This window comes from Psittacula echo, assembly GCF_963264785.1.
Source record: "Psittacula echo genome assembly, chromosome: 2".
Lineage (NCBI taxonomy): Eukaryota > Metazoa > Chordata > Aves > Psittaciformes > Psittacidae > Psittacula > Psittacula echo.
This window is the reverse complement of record NC_137737.1, coordinates 140,311,666-140,335,597: the sequence shown is the minus strand read 5'-3', so window position 1 is coordinate 140,335,597 and position 23,932 is coordinate 140,311,666. Positions and strand designations below refer to the sequence as shown.

Here is a 23,932-nt window from a genome sequence, read left to right as displayed (position 1 = left end):
TGTCTACCTAAACTTTAGTAAAGCCTTTGATACACTTTATCACAGCATTCTTCCTGGAGAAACTGGCTGCTCATGGCTTGGATAGGCATACTCTTCTGGGTAAAAACTGGCTGACTGGCTGAGCCCAAACAGTGATGGCGAATGGAGTTAAATGCAGCTGGTGGCTGGTCACAAGTGGTGTTCCCCAGGGCTCAGTATAGGGGCCAGTTCTGTTTAGTATCTTTATCAAGGTTCTAGACAAGGAGATAGAGTGCACCCTCAGTAAGTTTGCGGACAACACCAAGCAGGGCAGGAGTGTTGATGTGCTGGAAGGTAGGAAGGCTCTGCAGAGGGATCTGGACAGGCTGGATCAATGGGTTGAGGCCATTTGTGTGAGGTTCAACATGGCTCAGTGCCAGGTCCTGCACTTGAGCCACAACAACCCCATGCAGTGCTAGAGGCTTGGGGAAGAGTGGCTGGAAAGGCAGAAAAGGACTTCGGAGTGCTGATTGACAGAGTTGAACATGAGCCAGCTTGTGCCAATGTGGCCAAGAAGGCCAATGGCATCCAGGCCTGCATCAGCAATAGTGCAACCAGCAGGGCCAAGAAAGTGATCATTCTCCTGTACTGGGCACTGATGAAGCCACACATCAAATCCTGTGTTCAGTTCTGGGCTCCTCACTACAAGAAAGACATTGAAATGCTGGACAGTATCCAAAGAAGGTCAATGAAGCTCGTGAAGAGCCTAGAGCACAAGTCTCATGAGGAACAGCTGAGGGGACAGGGATTGTTTAGCAAGAAGAAAAGGAGGCTCAGGTGAGACCTTCTCGATTTCTACAACTACCTGGAAGGAGGCTTTATTGAGATGGATGTCAGTCTCTTCTCCCAAGTAAAAAGCAATAGGAAAAGAGAAAATGGCCTTAAATTGTGCCAGAGGAGATTTAGATTGGATAGGAGGAAAAATTTCTCCACCAGAAGGATTGTCAAGCATTGGAACAGGCTGCCCAGGGAAGTGGTTTGAGTCACCATCCCCAGAGACATTTAAAAGGTGTGTAGATGTGGCACTTAAAAGACACAGTTTTGTGGTGGACATGGCAGTGCCGGGTTAATGGTTGGACTCAATGATCTTAAAGGTCTTAAGGTCTTAAAGGTCCAGCTTAAACAGTTCTACGATTGTAAATGTGTAAGTTTTGTATGTTATGTGTACAAAAAATATGTTTGTAGACTATGTTTCCTATGCTGAATTTCATAAAATAAGTACTTTGTTACTACTTCCCATATATTCATTGGGCCTATTTTCCTGAAGGCTGCTACTAAGAACAAAATCATGAACACTCTGAAGCTGATAGTTTTATTACTCATCAAGACTAAGGGGGTCAAGGTTTTACCACACTTACTTCATAAAAGTGCATTTAACTGTCTGCTTTCACCTGTGTGAAATTTCCTTCCATTCTACACTATCATACTCCTTATTTATCAGACCATGATTGCTGCTATTGACATATGAAAATGCAGAGTTACCAACTGTAATTAATTATTTGCTTCAGAACCAATTTGATGGTAATATTAACAAAAAATAGTAGCAAATTTTCTAAACCTATTCCACAAAAGCAGGTGACCATTCATTAGTAAATGTGCACTCGCATAACAATAACTGAAAACAGGTTATAACTCTTGTTCTTTAGACCAACAACATACACGAAGGTATGCAAGCTAAATCTATTAATTTGATTCAGTTTAATCTGATGGTCTCCAGTACTTCCACACTTAATTCCTATGTTACCATTGGGTAGGCTGGGAATCATTTCAGTTAATCTTAGCTTTTCTTTCTGACAATGGAGTAACTCCAACACCATGAATCCTAAAAAGCACTAAACCAAAAAGCACTGTAGCCCCACAGTGAAAAGAAATCTCCATCAGTACCTTTAACTTTGTTTAGAAATTCAAATGGGTTAACTTCATACACACAGGGTTTTTTGCAGATCAGATGCTCTTTAACCAGCAGCAGCCAGCACGAAAGTGGCATAAGCTCTGTATCATGTGCTCTAGTTAATTCAACAGAAATGCTGTCATGCACCCACACTTGATCCATATCAAATATGTACACATTGTGATCCAGGAGTACAAAAATCTGGTATTTATGGACACAAAACCATGGCCTTTTATGACAGCCCAGCTTTAGATACTGTGCAGATTTAACTAACAGGTTTTTCAATAGGTTTATTTTTCCTTCAGCATATATAATACTTCTAGTAGCTGTTATGTTCTTTTCCATGTAAATCATTAAATTTAGATTTAAGTAAATGAAACACAGAATCAGATGACAACTCCCCTCACAACAAACTTGAGCCACCTGTGAAGGGCTGTAGACATGTCACTACAATCAATTCTTATAGGTAAAACATACAATGGAATGGAAATTAAACCACATCTATATATTGAAACGGTCAAAAAATTAGAAATCTTACCTTTTTCACTAACACTTTCACTTTCAATCTCTACATCATCACAACTTGTATACTCTGGCGTGGATGCCAATTCTTCTTCAGAGCTACTTAATGAAACCTGGCGCATTTTACCTCCCTTTTTTGTTTTATGGGGCTTTGGTGGTGGTGGTCTGACAGATTCAGACTGGTCTGAGCTGAGTGAATCATTCCGTAACATGGTCTCCATCTTTTCACGTTTTGTTTTCCGTACAGCGGAATTGGGATCCAAATGGTGTTGTTTCCTTAATGAATCAGAGCGCCTCATGTCTGGTCTATCCAGAGGAATTGGACTCCTCCTAGGTGTAGGAGGGCTATGATTTGTGGTCCTCTGACGACTGGGACTTGGTCCCTGAGCCTCTCGAGTTCTTTCCATAGAGTATGAACGCTGATTTTCCATGGCAGCCCTGCGCTCAGATACTGATCTTTGCCTGGATGGTCGTTCCATCCTCAGCATGGACATCCGAGAATCTTCCAACTCAGTATTTGCAAGTGAGACATCACTATGTCTCCGTTCATGGCGTGCTCGGGACACTTCAGCATGGATACGCATTTGTTCCTCATATGGCTGTGGCTTGACAGGATAACGAGCCAAATTAGGATCACTTCGGTATCGTGCCTGGTATTCCTCTTCCCTCCACTGCCTTTCATATTCTTCCCTGTTTTGTGCATCTTCCTCTTCTATCGGATACTCCTTGGAACGCCTGCGACTCCTTCTGTTGGAATCTCTATAATCACCCAGTTCAGGTTCTTCATATAACTGAGGCCCACGCTGCGACCGCCTATCTGAATAATCTGATGGTGACCTGGGCATCGCACTGTCTGATGTAGCATACTGTGAATATTCGTCTCTCTCGTCCCTTTGATCGTATCTTCTGTTCTGTTCTCTTGATATTGATGGGCTTCTTTTCCTAAATAATCATGACAGTAAGGAAGAAAGAGAATTTTGTCAGTATTTCTTGTAACACAAATATGCAGTTAATCCTAATTAAATGATAAAATGATCATCTGATGAAAAAAAAAAATCCATTCATTGCATTTCTTTGTGAATGCACTCACACATTTTCTGTACTAAACTAAAGTATGTCATCAAAAAAAACAAATCTGCTTATGGTGCACAGTTTAAATCAAAAACAGCTTTAAAGGAAAAATGCTAATACAACATTTTGAAATATAGAATACAAATGCTTACCTCTACTTTGTAGTCGTAACTGCTTTACAAGTACCAAAATTTTATAATCCTTTGTAATCATTTTACAGCAACATAACTTGACTATAAACTTCTATTTCATAGGGTTTTATAATCACGATAGAAATTAAGGCTAGATGGACCATTCAGTTGGTTTGATCTTCTAGCAACCATTATGGCTTAAAAACATATGTATCAGTTCCCACAAAACTATAATGTGTGCCAAGGGCAGAGAACAGGACAAACAAAGATCCAGTGGCAGCACTTACCTAAACCCAATGAGCTCAGAAGACCTGAACTCAGAAAACAAAACATTTCTTGTGTTGCATAAGAAGGGAAAGAGCTTCAAAATCCTGATCTCTGACTTGGAAAAAAAAAAAAAAAAAAAATAAAAAATCCTTCCCATGCCTTTAGGGATAGCAATATTATTAGTCCAAGCATTTGAGCAAGACAGACCAGACAGATACCAGAATGGAGCTCTTGTACCACATTAAGCATTGACTCTTTGTCATAGATAAAATCTAGCCATAAACAACTTCTGAGGTTTCAGAAAAAAGGTAAAAAAAAAAGAATTATCAGGAGATGTTCTTTCCTGACATTGACAAATGATTGACTAAAGCATGTCATTTTATTATATGCAATATTTTAATAGAGGACATGTCTGGAATATATTATGAATATTATATGTTCTGGATTTTTTTGATGCAACATTATTTGCTACTTGATTAGAGGGGATCAGTTAAATAGGGAGTAGTGATTCATAGTGAAAAAATAAACTGGAATGTCAGATCCTGCCTTTATCAATCTTAACAGGGTAATGAGCATTTAAAGTGCTACGTCCAGATTCATACTTAGTTCTTCACCCGAGAGGGATCTGAAGGAGTTGCCTACAGGAAACTGGAGCAAAGATCCCAGATGTGGATAAAAGAGACTGGGAGGTAGGCCTTCTCTGGGATAAGACAGATCAGCTTAAGCTTTAAGTAATGAAAATATGTATGTGAATCTATTTTTGTGTTATCAGCCCTCTCCTCTTATATTTAGTTCTGTCTTTAAAACTAAGATCCCTTTGCAAATGTTTTCTACCCTCACAGATAACCAACAATCCTGAAGGGCAGCCTTACAGGCAACAACCAGAAGATCCTGCCTACTGTTGGATAGAACAGGAAAAAGGAGAGCAAAGACACAGCCCTGTTGCTGCCACAGTTTTCCTAGAAGGGATAAGGAAGGGAAAGGCTTCAACTTAGTAAAGGAAAAAGGAAAAACAGGCTCTCCTTGGTGCCCAGGAAAGTAGAAAGGGCTCTGCCTAGCTAGTAGGAGAGAAGAACGCTTTTCTCACAGTCAGAATGGAAATGCAGTCTCTGCTCAGCAAGGGAAAACCACCACTGCCTGAGCAGAGTGTGCACAGGGGGGTGACTGGCAAATTGACATCCCATCTTAGGTACTATACAGGGTCATTAAACTGTGCTTGAAAGATCTGGACCCAGTCTTGCCTTATAAATATTAATGTATTTTATCCTTACAGTGATATCTGCAAATAGAAAGCTAATTCAATCTTGCAAAAATTAAACTCTTCCTGTGAAGCATGACAAGTAATATAAGCATCACTGGGATGCCTACTTGCTTATGGTGTAGCTAACATGTCCTGTCTGTCTTATTAAAGTGTCATGTTAGTACCAGAACAAGTCATGACCTCTGTGAGTTTAACAAAAACTCTATGGATTCTGCTATGAGGGCCTATAAGTTGAATCGTTCTAATGTGATATGAAAGGAGTTTCATTAAGTTTAAAACCAAAATGGCCAGGAATAGTCAATTAGGACAACAGAACTACCAGAACCCAGTTAGTTTGCAAAGACATCGATGTTTTCATTAAGATAACAGAGATTAGATGTAGAAATGTTCCTTAAAGTAGCTAAATACTTTTCATTTAAATACTTCAGCTGATGAAAAATAAGCCACATCCCGAACTACATTGTTCCAATAGCAAATCACCCACATCACTGAAAATTTCTGCCACACCTGCAACAAAAATGTGATTAATTTCCCCTCACCAATTCTGCCCCTATAGGCAAAATCTTTTATCTCCATGCAAATCCAACTGGAATAAATGGCACTCAACAGATCTGCATTCATCCATGGATCTCACTGCAAGATTGAGACCTGTGCACATGGAATGTACACATACTCTACTGTTAATACACTGTGCATACTCAGTGTGTATTACATGTGAATCAAGTTGTATTTACAGCCACAGATTTTTGCATAGATTCAATCCTCCAAGACATCAAAACATTGCAGTGAGTACGGTTTATAGGATTGACTCCACCATGAACTGTGTAACACACAAAGCCGTACAAAATCTAGTTGACAAACCTCACGCATACCTTGGAGCAGACTGAGTATATACATTCTTCAGGATTAAACATTTGCATGCATGTATCTATAGTAATATAAACAACAGAACAGTAAGAATTGTTTTAGCTACATGTAGGAGCTTATATATCTATATATATATACACACACATATGTGTGTGTATATTTATATGATTCCATGTCACAGTGTCTCATATAGATGGAAAGAGTATTGGACAAATCTGTTTTGGAAACATTACTGCCACAAAGTCATGGGGGGAGAGGCTGAGGGGATAAAAAGATAGAATTTCTGTACCAGTAAAAACACTTATTGTAGACTTTCTGCTGAGGTAAATGTACTTCTATCAGCAAAAGACATCATCTGAGGATCTGCTGATGAGTGCCAGAGCCTGCTGCTGCTGAGGGAGGGAGGCCAGCATTCCACCTGTGTGAGGTGTGAGCAGGTAGAAGATCTGCTTAGATTGGTGGCAGAACTTAAGGAGGAGGTCGAGACGCTGAGGACCATCAGGGAGTGTGAAAGGGAGATCGACTGGTGGAGTAACTCCCTGGTGTGCCAGTTGGAACGGTTCCAGGGAGATACCTCCCAAAAGGGGATGGACCCCCTGTCCTCTCAGACAGAGGGGGATGGCCCGAGACAGCCCCTGCCCTGTAGCTGTCGCGCAGAGGTAGGGGACCAAAAAGACGATGAGGGCTGGAAGCAAGTTCCAGTTCGGAACCGTGGGCAACCCTCCTCCCTTCCTGCCCTGCTTCCCCAGGTGCCCCTCCGTAATAGGTTTGAGGCCCTGGATCTTGATGGAGAGGTAGGTGAGGATGTGGTGCAAGGCCAGACTACAAGGTCACATAGGAAAAGGCGGTCGACTTCGCGCCTCAAGACTGCCTCTGATAAGAAAGAAAGAAAGGTCATTGTTGTAGGCGATTCCCTTCTGAGAGGAACAGAGGGCCCGATATGCAGAGTTGATCCTCATCATAGGGAAGTGTGTAGTCTGCCTGGAGCCCGCATCAGGGATATCACCAGGGCGCTCCCCAACCTGGTGCACCCGACAGACTACTACCCGCTGCTGGTCTTCCAGACAGGTGGGGGGGAAGCTGCTTCCCGCAGTCTGAGGGGGATGAAGAAAGACTACAGGGCCTTGGGGCGGATGGTGAAAGAGTCTGGGGCTCAAGTGATCTTCTCCTCACTTCTTCCATCTTCCAGTGATGATGTGGGACTGAATGGGAAAATTCAGTCCATAAACGATTGGCTTCGAGACTAGTGCTGCAGGCAGGGCTTTGGGTTCTTTGATAACAGCTGGTTTTATAAGGCTCCAGTCTGGACGATGGCACGTGGGAAAGGTTTAACTCACAGAGGCAAAAGGATGCTGGGGCATGAATTAGCAGGGCTCATTTGGAGAGCTTTAAACTAGATTCGAAGGGGGATGGGGTTGTAGCTGGGCTTGCCCCAGTGGGGCAGCACTCTAGGATTGATGAAGACTGGGAGGCCTCCTATAATCCTAGGGTGGAATCGGTGAGCTCAGCTCCCTCCTTGAAATGCCTGTACACCAATGCGCGCAGCATGGGAAATAAGCAGGAGGAGTTACAGACCTGTGTTAAGTCAGGAGATGATGATCTGGTGGCAATTACAGAGACATGGTGGGACAGCTCACATGACTGGAATATAGTCATGGAGGGCTATGTCCTTTTCAGGAAAGACAGGCCAGCCAGGCGGGGTGGTGGGGTTGCTCTTTATGTGCGAGAGCAGCTGCAATGTACTGAGTTCTGTCCAGGGACAGGGGACGAGCGAGTTGAGAGTCTGTGGGTGAGAATTAAGGGGCAGGCTGGCAGGGGCGATACTGTTGTGGGTGTCTGTTACAGGCCACCAGATCAGGGTGAGGAAGTTGACGAGGCCTTCTACAGGCAGCTGAGAGCGGCCTCACAGTCACAGGCCGTGGTCGTCGTGGGGGATTTTAACTTCCCTGATGTTTGCTGGAAGGACTACTCAGCAACCCAGCCACAGTCCAGGAGGTTCCTCCAGTGTATGGATGATAACTTCCTCATCCAAATGGTGGATGAGCCAACCAGGAGAGGAGCGCTGCTGGATCTCATCCTCACTAACAAGGAGGGTCTGGTCAAAGCAGTAAAGGTTGAGGGCTGCCTTGGTTGCAGCAACCACGAGATGGTGGAATTCAGGATCTTGTGTGGTAGGACCAGTACAATAGCAAGCGGAATTGCAACCCTGGACTTTAGCAGGGCAAACTTTGGCCTTTTCAAGCAATTGCTAGGGGAAATCCCATGGGCAAGGCTGCTTGAAGGTAAAGGGGCCCAAGATAGTTGGTTGACATTCAAGAATTGCTTATTCCGAGCTCAAGAGCAGAGCATCCCGACACGTAGGAAGTCAAGGAAGAGGGCCAGGAGACCTGCGTGGCTGAATAAGGAACTGCTGGGTATGCTCAAGTGGAAGAGCAGAGTTTACAGGTCATGGAAGGAGGGGCTGGCCACTCGGGAGGAATAGAAGGCTGCTGCTAGAGGATGTAGGAAGGCAGCTAGGATGGCTAAGGCCTCCTTAGAATTAAATCAGGCGAGAGGGGTCAAGGACTGCAGAAAGAGCTTTTTCAAATACATAGCTGATAAAACTAACACCAGAGGCAATGTAGGCCCACTGATGAATGGGATGGGTGCCCTGGTGACAGAAGATACAGAGATGGCAGAGTTATTGAATGCCTTCTTTGTCTCAGTCTTCTCTGCCGGAGGCAGTCCTGAAGAGCCCTGTACTCCTGAGACCTCAGATGAAGTCAGGTCACTGGAGCAGTTTCCTTAGTTGATGAGGAATGGGTTAGAGACCAGTTGAGCAATCTGGACATCCATAAATCCATGGGTCCAGATGGGATGCACCCGCGGGTGCTGAGGGAACTGGCGGAAGTCATTGCTAGACCACTCTCCATCATCTTTACCAAGTCTTGGGAAACGGGAGAGGTGCCTGAGGACTGGAGGAAAGCAAATGTCACTCCAGTCTTCAAAAAGGGCAAGAAGGAGGACCCGGGTAACTATAGACCGGTCAGCCTCACCTCCATCCCTGGGAAAGTGATGGAACACCTTATCCTTGGTGTCATCTTAAGGCATGTCAAGGATAAGAGGGTTATGAGGGGCAATCAACATGGCTTTACCAAGGGGAAGTCATGCTTGACCAACCTCATAGCCTTTTATGAGGAAATAACATTGTGGATGGATGATGGCAGAGCGGTGGATGTGGTCTACCTTGACTTCAGCAAAGCATTTGACACAGTCTCCCACAGCATCCTCATAGCTAAACTGAGGAAGTGTGGTCTGGATGATCAGGTAGTGAGGTGGACTGCAAACTGGCTGAAGGAGAGAAGCCAGAGAGTTGTAGTCTATGGGGCGGAGTCTAGTTGGAGGCCTGTATCTAGTGGGGTGCCTCAAGGGTCAGTATTGGGACCAGTATTATTTTATATATTCATCAATGATTTAGATGAGGGAATTGAGTGTACTATCAGCAAGTTTGCTGATGACACTAAGCTGGGAGGAGTGGCTGACACGCCAGAAGGCTGTGCTGCCATCCAGCGGGACCTGGACAGGCTGGAGAGTTGGGCAGGGAGAAACTTGATGAAATATAACAAGGGAAAGTGTAGAATCCTTCATCTGGGCAGGAACAACCCCAGGTTCCAATATAGGTTGGGGAACGACCTGTTAGAGAGTAGTGTAGGGGAGAGGGACCTGGGGGTCCTAGTGGATGGCAGGATGACCATGAGCCAACACTGTGCCCTTGTGGCCAAGGCCAATGGCATCCTAGGGTGTATTAGAAGGGGGGTGGTCAGTAGGTCGAGAGAGGTCCTCCTTCCCCTCTACTCTGCCCTGGTGAGACCGCATCTGGAATATTGTGTCCAGTTCTGGGCCCCTCAGTTCAAGAAGGACAGGGACCTGCTGGAGAGAGTCCAACGCAGGGCAACTAAGATGATTAAGGGAGTGGAGCATCTCCCTTATGAGGAAAGGCTGAGGGAGCTGGGTCTCTATAGTTTGGAGAAGAGGAGACTGCGGGGGACCTTATTAGTGTATATAAATATATAAAGGGGGAGTGTCACGAGGATGGAGCCAGGCTCTTCTCAGTGGCAAACAATGATAGGACAAGGGGTAATGGGTATAAACTGGAACACAAGAGGTTCCACTTAAACTTGAGAAGAAACTCCTTCTCAGTGAGGGTGACAGAACACTGGAACAGGCTGCCCAGGGAGGTTGTGGAGTCTCCTTCTCTGGAGACATTCAAAACCCGCCTGGACATATTCCTATGTAACCTTATTTAGGTGTTCCTGCTCTGGCAGGGGGATTGGACTAGATGATCTTTTGAGGTCCCTTCCAATCTCTAACATACTGTGATACTGTGAACTGGCAAAAGATTTTCTAAGTCTTTCTAAATCCAAATCCAGCCTTTTTTTTAGCATGAACTATGTTAATGAGAAGCAGATGTGCCAATGCAGCATTTTTATACCTTTTACACAAACATTTTCTAACCTTTTCTGTTACATTTACTGCAATTAGTCACTGCCTTTCCTTCATCTTGTTGCTAAGATATGAATATATGGCTACCATCTATAGCTGACATTAACGTAAAGATCAGCTGAGTCCTGAATCTATTCCAACCTTCCAACCTTTCATAAAGAAGCTTTATATAGGTGTCTTGCATGTGGCAACCACTAGGCCACATGCAAGAGTAAGGGCCTTCCTGAAAATGCAACCTTTTTCTTCAGAGAAAGCAGCCTGATAGATAAAAGTAACTAATTTAATTCCTGGCCTATGTTGATTGGCACTATCAAACTCCCTTTCTAATCAGTTTCATCCCTGCTGAAGGGATCTAACTTCACTACCAGGATCAAATGCCAGAAGTTGTAAACCTATCCATCAGAAATAAATAACTACACCCAATCAGCCAGAAACCTTGCTGGCCAGAGAGGCATCCTGCCCAGCAGTCACCATAACACTTAGTGTTCAAGCCTGTCATTCCCTTTACAGGTTATTACAACACAATTAGCCCCCCTTCACCATTAGCTACTTCATTTTAAAAATACCTGCTACCAACACAGCTGTACAATGTATGGTATACATTTTAAACCAGTGCTATTAAGTCATGGTAGGAGGAACAGTACTTGTGAAAACTTATGGCCAGTCACCACTTTTAAAAATCTGCTGTTATTTTTAGATCACAAGCTAATTCTCAATCACCTTCATGAGCCTTTGTCTAATCCATTTCTCATCATTAACCACCTGAAAGATACCTTTATAAAGGCCTTTCTTCCTGCACCTCCATCTAGATACACGACAGCAAACAACTACTCCTGCCTTTCCAGGACTTTCCTGGAATATTAGAAGTTAAGAGAACTTTAAATGTGTGTCAACAGCTGTGATATGCACCATCCAAATGCCAGTTCAACTAAGCACTATATATCTCTTGTCAGAAGGATTAGCACCTTTTCTGAAAAGGTTACCACACCACTGAAAAATCCTCCCCTCTGTTGTGATGACTGCTTCTTTGAAACAACAATAAATGAAATATGGCTAGAAAACTACAGAACGTGCACAAAAATCTTCATCAAGAGCATCCTATGAAAATTTTTCAGATCTAGCAACTGAAACTTATTTTCTACTAATTATCACTGATTTGCTTTTTTTTTCAATTGTTATTTATCAATACATGACATTCAATGTCTTAACACACAATTTTACACTGATGGAAACTTATTTGAATGCACTACAGATATCACCAGTATTATGAAAAAGTTCAGGTTGACTGTAACCTGAACTCCTGTTCATAAACTTAAATTATTCAACTACCCTACACTACAACAGGAAGTAAGTACTTACATATTATATAGAAGAATATAAGGCAGCTATTTCACTTTGATGGCTCTGAATTCAGAAATGGAACTAAATAGCTTGAAAGCCTTTGACATACCTTTGTATTCTTCCTTGATGAGAAAACACTGGTTTACTTTGATTTAGATTTTTAAAAAAATAACCTATGTGTACTGAGAAAAATGAAATTTTCAAAGGCAAGTTTCCATCACATTTCAAAAGCATTGTAATATATAAAGTATTTATATCAAAGTCAAAACTAGATCCCAGAGCTTTCTGACTGCTGATCTTGTTCTCAGCCAATAAAAGACACATTCAAACTGGAGAAAGTTTCAAGAAAATCTCATTCTAAAGATACGTTCAAACATATGGGTACCTGAATTCATCTACATTTACTTGGAAAATTTTGTAAATAAGAAGTTTTGTGAGCCATCATAAGCAACTTGAAAACTGAACATTGGTCAGCTACTTGTAAGACCTAATAAAAATTACTAGACAATGCTTTAATATTCTGTTCATTGTTTCCTATAAATTAGCAAGGATTAACATTGACTGGAAAACCATAACTGAAAACATTTCTCCTGCACATACAGTAAGTTTGCTTAACTGTTTTCAAAATGTGATCCTTTCAGTATGATAGGATAATTCAGAGTAAGTAAAAATTCACATTTCCCACTGAAACACTGTCACAAAAGCCATGCAAGAGACATGGCTTCCAGTTAGAGACCTCACCAAATACACTGAGCACAGCTTTGACTATCCTTTTGTACATGTTTCCTATCAGGAAAACAGCATTTGTTGGCCTGAGTGATCATATAAGAATAGTTTTACTATTCTAAACTTTTATACTTCTATGCGTTGTATTCAGCAGACAGTCAGATACTCGTTTTGAAACAACAGTGACAGGGAGCAGATTAAACACCATGAGGACACCTTGCAAAAAACGTTTTAGGCTGCAAGAACATGAGCTGAACAGATGCTGGACCTTGCAGCCAAAACTGCCATGAGTGCAATGAACCCAGAATTTTGCTGTGCAAAATTAAGATCTGGCTGCCTCTGTCAGGGCGGGTCCTACGCTCACCGTTAGGTACTCTGATGAAAGCATTTCCACAGACTTCCTTCGCCATACTGAAGAATCTGTAAAATATTTCCTTTTTTTTGGCAGTGCTTTTTAAGAGACTAGCTGGTATTGATTTAGCTGGTATTGATTTAACTCCTTTTATCATTCTTTGCTGATAACTTTTGCTTTTGCTGAGTCACATTGGGCATGAGAAATCATTTTGCACACTCTCCAAAGCAGCTATGGCTGCAGCTCATTGAAAAAAACAGATTCTTCTGACTTCTGAACAGTTCCAGTTTCTACCAAGATCTCTTTTGCAGCTCTTCCATGCTGTCTAGTTTTATTTTAGATTAATTTCTAATCAGTCTGCTCCCCTTTGCTTGGTTTTTTACATCCCCCCCCCCCAGAAAAAAAGAACATAAGCAACCAATGCACAATTTGCAAGTTAATTAATTTTAAAAGACTACTATAATAAAAATAAAAGGTATTTATTGACCAATATAGTTTTAAACAGGCTGCCCTGGAGTACATCTAACACTTAGATATCTAAGCAATTAACTAAAAAAAGTCCATCTGAGACATTCATTCATTCTTCATTTCAGCCATGCCTTACAAATCTTATTTTAAAGCAGCATATTTTGAACCATTAAAATACCTTCCAGCTAAATATCTCCAAACAATAATGAATTAAGATTATAATGATGATTATAAAATTTACTGAAGCATGACAGTGATCTGCAGATGTTGATCTCTATTAGATTTTATCTGAAAATATAATTCACTGACTGCAGGCTGATACCAACGGAATGAAAGGAAATCTGTAGTAACAAAACATTAACATAATTAAATTCACCACTGATGACAACTTTGCTTTGAACTTGACAAGACTGAACAGACACATAAAACAATACAATTACTTCAGAATCACATCTTTTCTGTACAAACAATTCAGCAGAAATTCAGCATTGCAGCTTTCAAGGGCTAATTTCAATTCGTGGGGGGAAAAGAGTTATAACATGGAAAAAAGCAAAGAACTTCTTAACAAAACTGGTGATTTTAAGTATCCCTTGCTAATCTACAGATACTTAGGTAATGTGGTCGGTTTACCCTTTTTTATTACATCAAGAACATCACAGATAGATAGGAAAACGGGACTACCACTAGAAATGGTTTGTCCTCCTTTGAGTTTTCAGTAGCTCTTATATTTTATAATTTGATTTTAGAGAACTGCAAAGAGAGAAATAAAATAACCATACTTTAATCTTACTGCTTATTCAGCTACACTGATGAATGGTTACCTTTTACTAAGAGGTTACACATCCTGAGATTTTTCTTTATTTCTACCTTTGGACATTTTCATAATGAATATTTTGCTAATTATTTCCACTTAGTATATAAACAAGTATAGCACCTACTTCTTCAATAAAATCTCATTTTAAAAAAGCCAATCATCAAAAAAATGCTAAATGGATTCAATTGCTTTCAGGAATAATTGGTCAGAATGTGCATTCTAGTTATCTGTCTCAGTACTGACACCATAGAAATCATCTGCAGAAGGGTGGAATCAATTAACAGTTGCCATACAGCAGGATTCAAAAGCATTTAAAACCTAGGGTTCTAAAAGAATAGTAGGTCACGGAAATATTAAAATGCAAGAATGAGCTAATACAATACTGAACTGCTACTAAAAAGGATTTAAAATAAAATAAATACAGGAAAATTATGTAATACCATATATGTTATTTTTATGGAAATAAATCCACATTTTTAAGAAATATTTTTGTCACAGAAAACAACACAATTTAAAATACTAGTTTAAAGAAAGCACAAGTCTTTGTTAAAGATCCTATTCTTCTAGATAGGAAGCACAATAAACTTTTTCAGTACTTCCACTGAGGTTTTTTTTTTTAAAGTAAAAAATATCTTCCTAATCATCCCTCAAAAGAACACAAAATGCTGAGCATTACACATTGTTTTCATACAACACATTCAGCATCTCTCTTCCCTGCTTTACCTTTTGATCAGCCACTGCACATCTGGGAAGCTGGAAGCCTCAGGATCACAAGAATTCATCAATTTCTGTTCTGGCTAGGTTTTCATTTAATCCTCTAGTGAAATCATAGGAACAGCCTCTTAATTTTGAGACAAAATTTTTTTATATATGTTTTACAATCCTTTTCTTTCCCCCAAAATGTAATTACAAAATATAAGGCACCTAGGAAAAAAACAAGTCTAGAAACAACAGCAATTCAAGGCAGAGAGCTGACCCAATGGGAAGATATTTAGAGCATAAGAGGAGCGTTACAGTTTAATGCTGTTATCATGTGCTGTATATAGCTGGAGGTCAAGTAAGAATTTACCCTATAAGGAGGATTATGGTACTTAGCTGATTAGTGCCTTGCTACAGTGCTATTGCCTACGTGTACATGCTGGTCAAGGCATTTAATTTAGACCATTTTTAAAATTGTGCAGTTTCAGTATTTCATGTTTTGTGTTACAAGGTCCAGCATCTTCTTTGTGTTCCAAGTCTTAAATGAAAGTAGCTAGTAGCTAGTAGCTAGTATTTTTAGTTTGTAAGAAGTCGAATTTTGACATGATTTTGAACTGTTAGGCTAAAACAGCTGTGGCACCTACATCAGCCTGATGTGCTAAACATACTGCAGAACTGAAAATACATTTTTTTACATACCAGTAATAAAACAACAATGAAAATCAGTGGACTAATTATTTCTAGCAACAGTCATCAGAACTCGCTTTCAAAATAAGGTGAGAATATGAAAATAATAGCAAGCAAATATGTAGACAGTCTTATTTGCATTAAATTATTATAAACAGACTTTTCCACAATTTCATAAGCAATGCATCTTCTATCCATGCAATCTACCTTACAAATAAGGTATGTTTAATATAAAACACCATACCCCAGACAAATTTGCTTATAATAAGTTTAAGCCATGATAAAGTGGCATGACATGGGAAAAATACAGACTTAGCAGCAACCTAGATTTTCTCAATAATAGTGCTTTCACATTCCTAGAAAAGGCATTCTGACACCAAAGATATTTCCCTCAGCCATCACAGAGAATATATAATAATACACTTCATCTATACATCATTGCATCTAATTCTGAGTCTAATCTTTTTGAAGTGTTTCAATTTCTTACCACGGGGGTGGTTCAGCAGGTGCTTTTCCCAGCAGTTGAAAGTATCCTGGTTTTTCAAAGGAAACTTTTAAGTCTGATGGAGACTTTTTTTTTTTTAAATAACATTACTACTAGAGTGTTATCACCATTAAATATAAAAAAAGAGCTTCTTCAGTAATGATCAAGCAGCAAGAAAATATCAGCAACAAGGACAGTCATATAAGAATTGGTTTTGCCTAATAACATCTCTGCAGGCTGTTCTGGACTGCTGAACTCCTAAAACTGTAACTTTACTAATGAATGTGAGTCACTGTATCTTTTCTTTTTTCTGTTTTATGTATCCACAATTATAATACATGTGATATTATACAATGAATTTCAGTTTTAATATATCTCCGTGTTTCATATTTCAGTCTGTAAGACATGAAATAGGTCATACTGAGCTGTTTTGAAATCTCCACAAAACAGCAAGCAGAAAATAACTGCTGTGAAAATGTCCATTTTCTTCAGTAATGGGAGGAAAAGGTTATTAAACCTAATAATACCACTGGTATTATTGAACCCAGTGAATTAAATCAGTGGTGGCTCATCCATGAATGGTGCGTTGTTTGCAGCAACTTCTCCAAGACAGCGCCGGAAGGCTAACTGTGTTCATGCTAGGGAACATCAGCTGGACTACTATGAAATGAAATAGGTGCATTCAGTAATTTGGAAATTGCCATGGTACATCGCAATTCAACTGTCATTATCAATATGCTGGTGAGATGGGATTAAACGCGTGTGCTTTTAAAGCAGTACCCATATTTATCCAACATAGAAGCAGACCACAAATTTAAAGAAGAATAATTTGTATTTCTGTAATAAGCTATAGCACCTATATTATATACTGGTAGGACATGACTTCACAATGTTTATCGAGCTAAAAGAACTTGCTCCACAAGAGTTTAAGTCTGGGCTTGCAATCCACAGTTCTCATGTGAGCCCAAATATGCACCCAGATGTGCAGGATCTAACAGTTACGACTGTCTAGACAGACCTCCTTCAGTTTAGATTCCAGGGCTCACACAGGTAGTGGGGATTTCAGAGTAGCTGGGTTTTCAGAGATGCTGTGTAAAAAAACTTTGCCATCATACTACCATGTTGTAATGACATCATGTGCATAACAACAACCCAGTTTCTTGAAATATCAGCAGATAGCAGAGACATCTTCAGATACCCAGTTCAGAACCCTCAATCAGGTATTTCTACCAGAGAGATTTTGCTTTTCTACAATGCTAAGACCTGCTCCAGTGAGTCCCACGGACTATTACCCACTTCTAGTGATTCATGTGGGTGCTAGTGATGTTGATAGCAGTAGGCTGGAGAACATAAAGAAGGACTACAGAGCCCTAGGAGAGGTGCTTAGGGGCTCTGGAGCTCAGATTGTCTTTTCATCAATTCTCCAGGATACAGAGGAGGACCTTAAAAAAGCTCGGAGGATTGGCCAAGTTAATAAATGGTTAAAAGGATGGTGCCATAGTCAGGGGTTTGGGTGTTTTGAACATGGGGCCCAAGCTAGTAGGCCAGGTCTACTGGGGGCTGGTGAAGCTAGTCTGGCAAAGAAGAGGAAGAGAGGTTTTGGTAGGAGGCTTGCCAGGCTGGTCAAGGTTTCTTTAAACTAGATGTGTTGGGGGTAGGGGACATTGTTTCATCCCAACACACCCAGTCAGTTGCCAGCACCTACAATAAATGCCCGGAGCGATGCAGAGATATTCCAGCTGCTCCAGCCAATGAGCCGGCTGCATTTGGAGCTCAGCTCAGATGCCTCTATACAAACGCTCATAGCATGGGGAACAAACAAGAGGAATTAGAGATGTGTGCACGACTGCGGGAGTATGATATAGCAGGCATCACAGAAACATGGTGGGATGGCTCCTATGACTGGAGTGTTGGAATGGAAGGTTACAGGCTCTATAGAAAAGACAGGCCTGGCAGGTGAGGAGGTGGAGTTGCTATTTATGTTAGGGATAGGCTGGAGAGTATGGAACTCTGTCTGGGGACAGGTGAGCAGTCGACAGAGAGTTTGTGGGTCAGGGTTAAAGGGAGAACAGCGATGGGGGACATTACTGTGGGCATCTGTTACAGACCGGCTGATCAAGAGGAATCTGTGGATGAAGTGCTCTACAGACAGATAGGAACAGCCTCACGCTCGCAGGCCCTTGTTCTCATGGGAGACTTCAACCACTCTGACATCTGTTGGAGGGACGGTACGGCCCGGCACAAGCAATCCAGGAGGTTCCTCGATTGTGTGGAAGACAACTTCCTTCTGCAAGTAATAGAGGAGCCAACAAGGAGAGGTGCCATGCTTGACCTTGTGCTCACCAACAGGGAAGGGCTGGTTGGAAATGTGATGCTCCAGGGCAGCCTTGGTTGCAGCGATCACAAGATGGTCGAATTTGAGATCCTCAGGACAGTGAGAAGAGCGTGCAGCAAGCTCACTGCCCTGGGCTTCAAGAGAGCAGACTTTGGCCTCTTCAGGAGCCTGCTTAGTAAGGTTCCATGGGATATAGCCCTAGAGGGCAGGGGGGCCCAAGACTGCTGGTTGTTATTCAATGATCACCTGCTGCAAGCTCAGGAGTGTTGCATCCCAACTAGAAGGAAGTGCAGCAGGAGGGCCAGGAGACCTCCTTGGATGGATAAGGAGCTGCTCAGGAAAATTCAAAGGACAAAAGAGCCTTATAAATGGTGGAAGCAGGGACAGGCGGTCTGGGAAGAATACAGGGATGTTGTCCGGGAAGCTAGGGACCAGGTGAGGAAGGCTAAGGCCCAGTTAGAATTGAACTTGGCTAGGGATGTTAAGGATAACAGGAAGCGATTCTAGAGGTACGTAGTGAGTAAAACACAGACTAGGGACAACGTAGGCCCCCTCTGGAAGATATCAGGAGAACTGGCTACCCTGGATTTGGAGAAGGCTGAGGTTCTGAATGACTTCTTTGCCTTGGTCTTCTATGGCAAAGTCTCTGACCGCACCACCCAAGTCTTGGAAGGCAGACGCAAGGACTGTAAGAATGAAGACCCTAGAGCCACTGTAGGAGAGGATCTGTTTCGAGACCATCTTAAAAACCTAAACTTACACAAGTCCATGGGACCTGACGAAATCCATCCACGGGCCCTGAAGGAGCTGGCGGATGAAGTTGCTAAGCCACTGGCCATCATATTTGAAAAATCATGGCAGTCAGGTGAAGTTCCCGACGACTGCAAAAAGGGAAATATAACCCCCATTTTCAAGAAGGGGAAAATGGATGACCCAGGGAATTACAGACCAGTCAGTCTCACCTCTGTGCCTGACAAAATCTTGGAGCAGATTCTCCTGCAAGGCATGCTAAGGCACATGAAAAACAACAAAGTGCTTGGTGACAGCCAACATGGCTTCACTAAGGGGAAATCCTGCCTGACCAATTTGGTGGCCTTCTGTGATGGGGCTACAAAACTGATGGACAGGGGCAGAGCAGTTGATGTCATCTACCTGGATTTGTGCAAAGTGTTCGACACTGTCCCACATGACATCCTTGTCTCTAAATTGGAGAGACATCAATTTGATGGGTGGACCACTCGGTGGATAAAGAACTGGCTGGATGGCCGCACGCAAAGAGTTGTGGTCAATGGCTCGATGTCCGGCTGGAGACCAGTAACGAGTGGTGTTCCTCAGGGATCGGTGTTGGGACCGGTCTTGTTCAACATCTTTGTTGGTGACATGGACAGTGGGATTGAGTGCGCCCTCAGCAAGTTTACTGATGACACCAAGCTGTGTCGTTCGGCTGATACGCTGGAGGGAAGGGATGCCATCCAGAGGGACCTTGACACGCTTGTGAGGTGGGCTGATGCCTACCTTATGAAGTTTAACCATGACAAGTGCAAGGTCCTACACTTGGGTCGGAGCAATCCCAGGCACAGCTACAGGTTGGGCAGAGAAGAGATTCAGAGCAGCTCAAGGAGAAGGACTTGGGGATGTCGGTCGATGAGAAAATGAACATGAGCCGGCTTCAGTGTGAGCTCGCAGCCCAGAAAGCCAACCCTATCCTGGGCTGCATCAAGAGGAGCGTGACCAGGTTGAAGGAGGTGATCCTGCCCCTCTACTCTGCTCTTGTGAGACCTCACTTGGAGTATTGTGTGCAGTTCTGGTGTCCTCAACATAAAAAGGACATGGAACTGTTGGAACAAGTCCAGAGGAGGGCCACGAGGATGATCAGGGGACTGGAGCACCTCCCGTATGGAGACAGGCTGAGAAAGTTGGGGCTGTTTAGCCTGAAGAGAAGGCTGCATGGAGACCTCATAGCAGTCTTCCAGTATCTGAAGGGGGCCTACAAGGATGCTGGGGAGGGACTATTCGTCAGGGACTGTAGTGACAGGACAAGGGGTAACGGGTTAAAACCTAAACAGGGGAAGTTTAGATTGGATATAAGGAAGAAGTTCTCTACTGTGAGGGTGGTGAGGCACTGGAATGGGTTGCCCAGGGAGGTTGTGAATGCTCCATCCTTGGTGGTGTTCAAGGCCAGGTTGGATGAGGCCTTGGGTGGCATGGTTTAGTGTGGGGTGTCCCTGCCCATGGCAGGGGGGATGAAACTAGATGATCTTGAGGTCCTTTCCAACCCTAACTATTCTATAATTCTATGATTCTATATTCCCGCCTTTTGGTTGCACAGAATCACAGAATCCCAAGGGTTGGAAGGGACCTCAAAAGATCATCTAGTCCAACCCCCCTGCAAGAGCAGGGTAACCTAGAGTACATCACACAGGAACTTGTCCAGCCAGGCCTTGAATATCTCCAACGTAGAAGACTCCACAACCCCCCTGGGCAACCTGTTCCAGTGCTCTGTCACTCTCACAGTAAAGAAGCTTTCCTGATGTTCACATGGAACCTCTTATGCTCCAGTTTACACCCATTACCCCTTGTCCTATCACTGGACATCACTGAGAAAAGCCTAGCTCCATCATCCTAACAGTCTCCCTTTACATATTTGTAAACATTGAGGAGGTCACCCCTCAGTCTCCTCTTCTCCAAGCTAAAGAGACCCAGCTCCCTCAGCCTCTCCTCATAAGGGAGATGTTCCACTCCCTTAATCATCTTTGTGGCTCTGCGCTGGACTCTTTCAAGCAATTCCCCGTCCTTCTTGAACTGAGAGGCCCAGAACTGGACACAATATTCCAGATGCGGCCTCACCAAGGCAGAGTAGAGGGGGAGGAGAACCTCTCTTGACCTACTGACCACACCCTTTCTAATGCACCCTAGGATGCCATTGGCCTTCTTGGCCACCAGGGCACATTGCTGGCTCATGGTCATCCTCCTATCCACCAGGACCCCCAGGTCCCTTTCCCCTTCACTACTTTCCAGCAGGTCAACCCCCAACCTGTACTGGTACATGGGGTTGTTCCTCCCAGATGCAAGACTCTACACTTCCCCTCGTTGAATTTCATCAAGTTTCTCCCTGCCCAGCTCTCCAGCCTGTCCAGGTCTCGCTGAATGGCAACACAGCCTTCTGGCGTGTCAGCCACTCCTCCCAGCTTAGTGTCATCAGCGAACTTGCTGAGGGTACACTCAATTCCCTCATCCAGGTTGTTGATGAAAATATTAAACAGCACTGGTCCCAGCACCAACCCCTGAAGGACTCCACTAGTCACAGACCTCCAGCTAGATTCTGCCCCATTGACCACAACTCTCTGCCTTCTTCCTTTCAACCAGTTCTTGAACCACCTCACTACCTGATCATCAAGCCCACACTTCCTCAGTTTAGCTATGAGGATGCTGTGGGAGACAGTATCAAATGCCTTACTGAAATCAAGGAAAACCACATCTACCGCTCTACCATCATCCATCCACCTAGTTACTTCCTCATAGAAGGCTATAAGGTTGGTCAAACATGACTTCCCCTTGGTAAAACCATGTTGGCTACTCTTAATGACCCCCTCATCCTTGATATGTCTAGAGATGGTGTCAAGAATAAGTTGTTCCATCACCTTTCCAGGGATGGAGGTAAGGCTGACCAGTCTATAATTACCCGGGTCCTCCTTCTTGCCCTTCTTATAGACTGGCGTAACATTTGCCATCCTCCAATCCTCAGGCACCTCTCCTGTTTCCCACGACTTACCAAAGATGATGGAGAGTGGCCTAGCAATGACCTCTGCCAGCTCCCTCAGCACCCGTGGGTGTATTCCATCCGGACCCATCGATTTATAGATGTCCAGATTGCTTAACTGATCCCTAACCCAATCCTCATCTACCAAAGCAAACTCCTCCTTTATCCTGACTCCTTCTGGGGCTATAGGAATCTGGGGCCCCTGGGGAGAGTCTGCAGGAGTAAAGACAGAGGCAAAGAAGGCATTCAGCACCTCTGCCTTCTTTATATCCTCTGTCTCCAGGGCACCCACCTCGTTCAGCAGTGGGCCTATATTGCCTCTCATGTTCGTTTTATCCACTATGTATTTGAAGAAGCCCTTTCTATTGTCCTTAACCCGACTTGCAAGAGTAAGTTCCAAGGAGGCCTTAGCTGTCCTAATTGCCTCCCTACATCCTCTAACAACTGTCCTATATTCCTCCCAAGTGGCCAGCCCCTCTTTCCATAATCCATAGATTCTCTTTTTCCACATGAGTTTGCCCAGCAGTTCCTTGTTTAACCATGCTGGTCTCCTGGCTCCCTTACTTGATTTCCTACCCACTGGGACGCTCTGATCCTGAGCTTAGAAGAAGTGGTCCTTGAATGCTGACCCTTTACCCTGAGCCCCTTTACCACCTAGTACCCTTTCCCATGAGACTTCCCTTAGCAATTGACTGAAGAGGCCAAAGTTGGCCCTTCGGAAATCCAGAATTGTGGCCTTGCTAGGTATTCTATTCCTCCCACACAGGATCCTAAACTCCACCATCTCATAGTCACTGCAGCCAAGGTTGCCATTGACCATCACCACTTCAACCAGAACCTCCTTGTTGGTGAGTACTAGATCCAGCAGCGCTCCTCTCCTAGTTGGTTTGTCCACCATTTGCATTAAGAAGTTATCATCAATGCACTGGAGGAACCTCCTAGACTGTGAATGATTGGCTGTGTGAGTCTTCCAGCAAATATTGGGGTAGTTAAAATCCCCCATGAGGACCAAGGCATGTAGTTGCGAGGCTGCTTTCAGTTGCCTGTAGAAAGCCTCATCAACTCCTTCGTCCTGATCAGGAGGTCTATAACAGACCCCCACAACTGATCATCTGCAATAGATTAAGTCTTTTGTAAAAGAGGCTCAATGTGCAGCTTTCTGAAGAAGAAAATTTATTCCTAGGTCTTCATAAAAATCCATATGGAGGATGACTAGTTACTCTACAAAGCGTGTGGAAGTGACCACTTGGAAGTAAAAAGGTGTCCTGGGTTCAGCAGCAGCAGTCAGTTTTTCTCCTTCTTAGTAGCTGGTGCAGCGCTGTGGTTTTGACTTTCGGCCTGGGAATAATACTGATAAAGCCGATGTTTTCAGTTGCTGGTCAGAATGTTTACCCTGACCAAGGACTTTGTGAGTCTCATGCTCTGCCAGGGAGGAGGAGAAGCCGGGAGGAAGCAGGGACAGGACACCTGACCCAAACTAGCCAAAGAGGTATTCCATACCACAGCACGTCATGCCCAGGGATGTAACTGGCAGTTACCCGGAAGGGCACCTCTTTTTTCTCTGTCATGCTCTTTTTCCGGCGGGCGGTATCGTATTCTCTTCCCTTGTTATTTCCCTTATCATTATTATTATTGGTGGTAGCAGTAGTGGTTTGTGTTATACCTTAGTTACTGGACTGTTCTTATCTCAACCCGTGGGAGTTACATTCTTTCGATTCTCCTCCCCATCCCTCTGGGGTTGGGGGGAGTAGAAACT

At 43.1% G+C, this 23,932-nt stretch overlaps 1 protein-coding gene across 26 annotated transcripts in view; it reads right to left on the bottom strand.

The window, feature by feature from the left end:
• The window catches only part of RIMS2 (regulating synaptic membrane exocytosis 2), a gene marked incomplete at both ends in the record, with an annotated part of 479,054 nt that overhangs the window by 260,085 nt on the left and 195,037 nt on the right, over positions 1-23,932 (bottom strand). For all 26 annotated transcript variants that reach the window (XM_080611830.1, XM_080611853.1, XM_080611841.1 and 23 more), the window contains one exon: positions 2,448-3,373. In XM_080611830.1, coding sequence (XP_080467956.1) covers positions 2,448-3,373 — 926 coding nt within the window. The remainder of the gene's footprint in view (positions 1-2,447; positions 3,374-23,932) is intronic.